The 6,910-nt window shown below is 41.8% G+C and overlaps 1 protein-coding gene across 1 annotated transcript in view; it reads right to left on the bottom strand.

The window, feature by feature from the left end:
- Nucleotides 1-879: 879 nt before the first annotated feature.
- Nucleotides 880-6,910, bottom strand: part of LOC113169466 (adhesion G protein-coupled receptor B1-like) — a 38,598-nt gene continuing 32,567 nt past the window's right edge. Inside the window, exons 2-5 of the mRNA XM_026370865.1 lie at nucleotides 2,674-3,623; nucleotides 1,652-1,748; nucleotides 1,506-1,532; nucleotides 880-922 (exon numbers count right to left, since the gene is read on the bottom strand). Coding sequence (XP_026226650.1) covers nucleotides 880-922; nucleotides 1,506-1,532; nucleotides 1,652-1,748; nucleotides 2,674-3,409 — 903 coding nt within the window. The 5' untranslated portion in view covers nucleotides 3,410-3,623. The remainder of the gene's footprint in view (nucleotides 923-1,505; nucleotides 1,533-1,651; nucleotides 1,749-2,673; nucleotides 3,624-6,910) is intronic.

Raw genomic sequence — 6,910 nt, 5'->3', positions numbered from 1 at the left:
TACGATTTTCAGTAAACCTAACCTTCAGTTTTTGTGCCTAACCATACCTAAATTGTCTTTGAAGCAACATTCGACCAATCAGAGCTTTTTAGGTGGATATGAATGTAGTAATATCGTTGATAGGTATGAAAGAAAACCACCCTTCTCCTTTTGCCTGATAAGGCATGTCTGGATTCTGCACTAAACATGCCTATTTAAGTGCCTCTTACACTTACTCACTCTGCCGCATTCAGGAACATTAACAAAATGGTTGTCCAGCTGGTCAACAATGTAACATAACAAATAGGGTATGGTTGAGGCTGGGGAAAGGCAAACAGGCTATTCTTAATGGTAGTCAACAACAAACAGTACAACAAAAATGATTGATATGATTAATAAAAATTGCATTTTCCAGGTAAAAACCCAGACACCACCCTGACTTGTACACCGTTAACTTCCTACCTCACTGCACAAAGGATGCACTTCTTCCGGCAGTGAAGCTGAGCATTTACACTTGATGTAAAATGTAATCTGCTATTGAACAAAATATATTTAGCCGAGAAGTTATCTAAAATATACATGGGGTCACACGGACTTTAATGATATGGCAGCCACTGTACTTCCACAGGACATCTGATAAAAGCTTTCAAGTATTATGTAAAGAATAAAACCGTTCTTTTATATTTCAAGCTGGTTCTGTCAGGCTTTAAGAAAGTCACTTAGTGTTCTCCAAGGTGTTTTTTCTTTTAACTTTTATGCTTAGGTACAGTGGGCCATTTGAGGACAGGCTGAGTGCAAAGCAATGTTCCAGCACTACATACTGTAAAAAGAGCTAAACTACCTCTTATCAACCCTGCCTTCAGCTGGACATGTGCAGAGTTTGAGTGCTGACAGCAGGTCTCACCCCTCCATCTGCTGCTGGGTGGGATCTTCAATCTCCCCCCTGCAAAGAGGGAGCGAGGAAAACTGGGAGACAGACTGTGATCTATGAACTCTTGAGTTACTGGAGGTGCTGAGACCAAACAAGTTCAGTTGCATATTACCTGACCCAAGCAGCAACTATCTATTCTCATCAAAGCCACATCAGACAACTCCCCCTCTAGACTCGTCTCAGCCTCTTCACTCTCCATTATTCTCCTCTGCCAATCTTTCTCACTCATCTCTGCATCTGTTGTCTTTCCTTCATTCATCACTTGCAACTATCACCTCTCTATTCCCCTCTTCGCTGCACAGCGAGCCATAACCGCCCAGCTCCCCAACCTATTTTCAGACAGAATCCATTGCATCTCCCCAGCCTCTCTTTATCTTCATCCGCTAATTCAATCCATCCAGTCACCCATCCAGCCAAATCTTCTATTTGAGTTCATCACGGGGCTCCACAGTCACTTGTGTACTCTGAACCTGGGATTAAAATCTAGGAGAAGCTTTGACTGTGTGGGTTGATGCACACTATAATGCATCCTTGTTTTTCTATCTCTATGCACAACTCAACAGTGGATGGTATATTTCTTTTTTGTTTTTCACACCTTAAGGCACAAACAGCCCACACCCCGCTGTTAAGCACCATAAGCGGGATTACATAAGTGTGATAACTATTGGAGAGGAGGCTGGGGCAGCGAGGGGATATTAGCTGCTCTAGAGACTGGGGGAGGATAAGGTAGGAGATACCAACCACACCATCTTCTCTGCTTGGTTGGCTTCCCACGACTGGCTCAGCACCAGCCCACTACCAGCCTGAGGAAGGAAAGATGGGGAGGCAGTGATGGTGGCTAAGAAAAGGAGGAGGAGCAGTAGGACTGAGGGAATAAGACCACAGGCTGATTGGGGGAAGCAACTGAGAAAAGCAAAGGAAGGGTAGGGAGTGAAAGGGTAGCTGAGAAATGTTCCATCCCTCTGGGTAGTCCTGACAAAGCCAGGATAGAGATGTCAGGCCACATCCTGTCTGCCAAGGAAAGGGGAGTCGGGATCAAGCAGCACACAATTAGACTTCAAGCCACAGACCCTGATCCCATCACATTTCTGCTTCTCTCCTTCAAGCTTCTTCTTTTGTATCTCCTTACTTCACTCCCCCCTGCCCCTGCTCTGAGCATCCCCAAAGCTATCCAATATCAGCACCTGATTCTGCTCTGTTTCCACAGGCCGATTGAGTGTCCCTCCCTGGACAGCAAAGGGATGGGATACGATGCCGACCTTGCAAGGTCACAGAGCTTGCTTCCATTAAATGAAACCTAAACCTTCTATTTGGCTCTTTTTGACCCTCTTTCTTCCCTCAGCTTCAGCCAATGCACTCTACTTTCTTTTGTTTCACTGTCAGTCATTTATCCTCTTTAAAAAAAAAAATCAAACACATTTTCACACTATAATGCATCCTTGTGTTTCTATCTCTGCACAACTCAACAGTAGATGGTATTTCTCTTTTGTTTTTCTTGATTGCTACTGAAGATACTATTTCTGTGTCACTTTGCTGACCTTTCAACAACATCAACAAAAAGAAATCTATTTTACCCACAGGAAGCATGGCTTGTCTTTCTCTATTGTTTTAAAGAGAATCAGAGATAATTGTTAGTCTGAGCACTTCAGTGCTGGTGGAAATGGTGCAGCTGATGTATGAACGGTGATGTAATCCCTTTAATCAGCATGTTTTAGAAGTCAACTTCTTTTCAGCTAAAAAACTGTAAGCCATTGTCTACTCACCATTTATCTTTGCGTCTTTTCCACTCTCTTTCACACTGGGTAAACAGTTCTCCAGGTAAACTCCATTGTGATAGCAGCTACCCCCCTCACTGAGCTGCGGTGGTGGCTCCCAGCACAAACATGGAGTCTGCATGATACCACAGGGCCTGTTAGATGTGCTGGAGGCCAGACAGTCTTCAAGCCACTGGCATAGCATCTGACAGGCCGCCATGCTGGGGTTGCGTTTCCCCACCACCAGATACTCTGTTTTGAAATCCATGTCAGCATCTTTGAAGGTCAAGCCAGTCCGTGGAGGTCCCTTCCTCATTTGAACAAACTGCTTTCCAGCCTCTAGGAAGGCTACCGGGGCAGAGGTGTCGCACAGCCTCACTACCTCATCAAAACTCTCCATGCCCAGGTAGGTGCGGGTAGTTTCTAGAAAAGAGTCATACTGGAAGGTGCGCAATTGTGATGGCACACAGTTCTCTGTAGGTTTGGTCACCTTGATGAAGATAGTGTAGCGCCGTGGATCAGGGTTCTGAAGGGTCCAGGAACAAGGCACTGTGGGGAACACTGATGATGACAGGAAGAAGCCAAAGAAGCGGTTTTGGACTAAAGTGGAGCAGAAATCTGACTCTGGGCCTGAGGGGGCTGCGTGACACCAACTCTCCATAAGCAACAATGGGGCGAAATACAAGAGAAACCTGGGGAAAGGCCACCTTGCTTGGCCAGGAATCGGAGAAACTATGTTTGTCATGGTTTGCAGATAAAGGGAAGGAAAGAGGTATTGTAGGTCGATGACTCGTTTCTGGAGGACTCAACTTACAGCTGTATGGGGAAAAGGAAGAAGAGACGAAGGAGGGGGAAGAGGAAGAGCATGTGGTGGAGGAGGAGGGGGAGGAAGGTTGCGCTCAAAGATCCAGCGATTGGCCCATGGCTGCATCAGTCAACCTTGAGATTCACGAGAACCTCTGAAATGGAAGAGACAAGATATGAATTAGACTTCCTATCTGATCAGCCAACAAAATGAGATTACACTAATTCTATTTATCCATGCAATGAGAAATCTCTATCATCTGTTAGTGTCGTCTGTTTTGCACTGTAAACCGAGAGCAACTGCAGTGACTTGGGCTCTAAAGAACAACAAGCAAGTCGAATGGTAGCAGATGGAGGGAGGGAGAGAGAGAGAGAGCCAGCGATTTAAGTTTTTCTTCATTACACAAGTTCAGATTGGTCTTTTCCTGAGAGACAATTGCTTTGCTCACATGTCTGCTCCCATATTTCATCCACTAGCTCATTAATTTGTTCAATTATAAGACTATTAATTACAAAAAAAGCAGCACCTGCAGTCATTCATTATTCCACTTTATCAGGGATGAGCCACAGACAGAGATGCAGTGATCAATATTCCTTCTCCTATTCTTTGTTTTGGCTTATTAAAGACAAAATAATTAGCTGCCGTTTGCCTTTAAACACACACTCAAAAGATGACAGCAGTATATTACATTTTTGGCCCATTTCTTCTATTACACTTGCCCTTCCTTCATTGGCTAAGCCATTTTAAGCTGTTATCATCGGTGTTACTTTACTGAAAAGCTATGACATGGAAAATTGTTTCAGAATGGTAAACAATTTTATTCAAACACACACTCCCGGGCTGCACATTCAGCTGAGCACACTGATTGATTTGAAATGAGTGCTTTTTAGGAAAATTGTTGTTCATTGTTCAACTTATTGTATGACAAACAAAAAGTGCTCAATTTGCAGCACTGGGGAATATTTAAAAGGATATCTGTCACCAGATTGTTTAGAGCATGCTGCATAAAAAAACAAAAAAAAAAACAAATTAGGTGAGAAGCTGACAGTCACATAAGTCACATAACCTTTAATTGTACAGAACATAAATAAGCTAAACTGACAGTTTTGATTTAACCATGCTTACAGGCTGTAATTTGCAAATACATTATAGTTACAACATTTATTTGATCTAAGTTTGTTTTTTAGGTTGTGTGAAACCACAATTTAACTACTCGTCGTACTCCAACTCTGTCTAATTTAATTCCAGGATGTTAAATAGTGATATTTTGCATCAGTGTTTCGGTAAAGCTACCCAGTGGCCACAGGTCAGACTGTGGTTGTATTTGGCATCTTCCAGGTCTATAACAGTGTGAATGTGTTTAGGAAGTTCCTGAAAAACAGAGTTAATCTCCTCTTAGTAAACAGTGGCTTAAAATAAACGTATATATTCAGGGACAAAAGTGTAATATATATGCAGGTATGGACGCCAGGAAAGAAATAAAAAGAATCCAACTTCCCAGCACTACTGACTCCTTTTTACAGAATAAGCTCTCATAAACCTTAAACCTGACCTAAAATCTCTCTTTTCCTACTTAAGCACAACTCTTTTTTGTATATGCGCATGCATCAAATTACATATTGTAGTAAATTTTAGTATTGTATTGTAGTAAAAGATGTAGTATGAGTGGCCCATCTTTCGCAGTATTCATGCTTATCCGGCCACAAGTATAATCCACCGATGCAGAGTTCTGCAGAAATATCAATACTGCTGTTCTGTGATGAATGCTGCCCACAACAACTTGTATAATGTATTTTCTGTGTGGTTGACTAATCAGACATATTCATCATTGCAGAAATAATACCTGTTTTATCACCAGTCTTTGATTTGACAAAGGCTCTCTGTGTAATTTTTTTACGAGGATGGCTCAGCAGCAAAAACTAATTATCTAAATTACCAGACATGAATACAGGATCTAACAAAACACGTCGCGTGTTTAACCAAACATCTTTTATTCCTAAATTCTAAGTTTAACAGTAAAATCACCATTTATCAGAAAAAGGATTAATCATCAAGATGCAGAGGTATGGACACCAGGAAGGAAACACAAAGAATCAAACTTTCCTAGCACTACTGACTCATTCTCACAGAGTGAAAGGATTCATCATTAAGATGAATGAATGACTGCTTCTTCTAATCGTCTTGATTTAAATTTTATTTACTTCTACATTTTTCTTACAAAGGCTCACTTTTCTCACCAATCAAAGAAGGTCAATTGTTTTTTTCTTTACCCGAAAGGCTGAGCAGAGTGGAGCACACTGATTTCCCAAAAGCTGTGTGTTAACTGAATAGTTCAATGACTCAGGCCACATATTGTAGAGCCTGAGCAACCCGGACTTATCCTAATTACATACCTAAAATTAAGTAGGTAATTACGATAAGTATAAATAATTCCATTAAACTGTACACTGTGATATATACTGATGTTAATTTGCAATAAATGATACTGGTAAAAGATTGTTATGTTGACCAGGTGTAATTAGAGCTTGAACTAGGTGTGCAATGATTAGTCAATATTCACTGTTTTATAGCTGTTTCCTTTCCAACTGTTCTCTGGCAAAAAGCAATTTTGGGCCACAGGGGGGTCATATATGCACAGTTTGGCACCGATCCTGATCTATACTTTTCTTCTGAACACTGATCCTGTGCTAAATATTGGACTTGCACTACATATCATATCAGCACAAACATGATGCAAAACTGCCCATTTTGCTTTGTATCCAAGATGTAAAGAAAAAACCTCAGAATTAGTTCCATCTGGCCTCACATTCAAATGAAAGGAAGGCAAAGTGACACAACTAGATCCAGTGTCCAGATCCTCCATGTAGATTTTAGATTGAGACAACCTGACGGCCACAGTGTGCCATGTAGTTAAGGACACTGGCACAGTGAGGGCTCACACTGATTGATCATAATGATCTGCAGCCCTGACAGAAAGAGGGTCTGGAACAATGTTTTGTGCATGTGTGTGTGTGTGAGAGAGAGTCTGTGAAGCAGATTGGGGGTGGGATGGAGTAAAAAGATTGTCAGAAACCAATAAAGAGAAGTCTTCAGAACCAATAAAACACAATGTAAACAAAGCTCTTTCCAAAGCAGGCCTTTAGGGGAGAGTGTGCCACAGAATTAAGTTTCCTTTCCAAGCTAACTTTAATTAAACTGTGCATCTGGTCTTGTCAACAAGAACATTTTTTTTTTTTAATGATCCCAGCCCACCTCACATCTCACTCTGCTTCATCCTGCTGCAGCCTGCCAGCTCGCTCGCTTCACCTCGGACCAAAAAAGTGTCCAGGGAAGTCTACCTAGGCCTCTTTCAGCAGACAAGCCTGACAGTAATGAAATGAACAGAGCTTTAACAGAGGATAAAGAGCTGCTCTTTATTGACAGCTCCGCCTCATCTATCTC

Source organism: Anabas testudineus, chromosome 16, assembly GCF_900324465.2.
Source record: "Anabas testudineus chromosome 16, fAnaTes1.2, whole genome shotgun sequence".
In the NCBI taxonomy this organism is placed as follows: Eukaryota; Metazoa; Chordata; class Actinopteri; order Anabantiformes; family Anabantidae; genus Anabas; species Anabas testudineus.
This window is presented reverse-complemented; position numbering and strand designations above follow the sequence as displayed.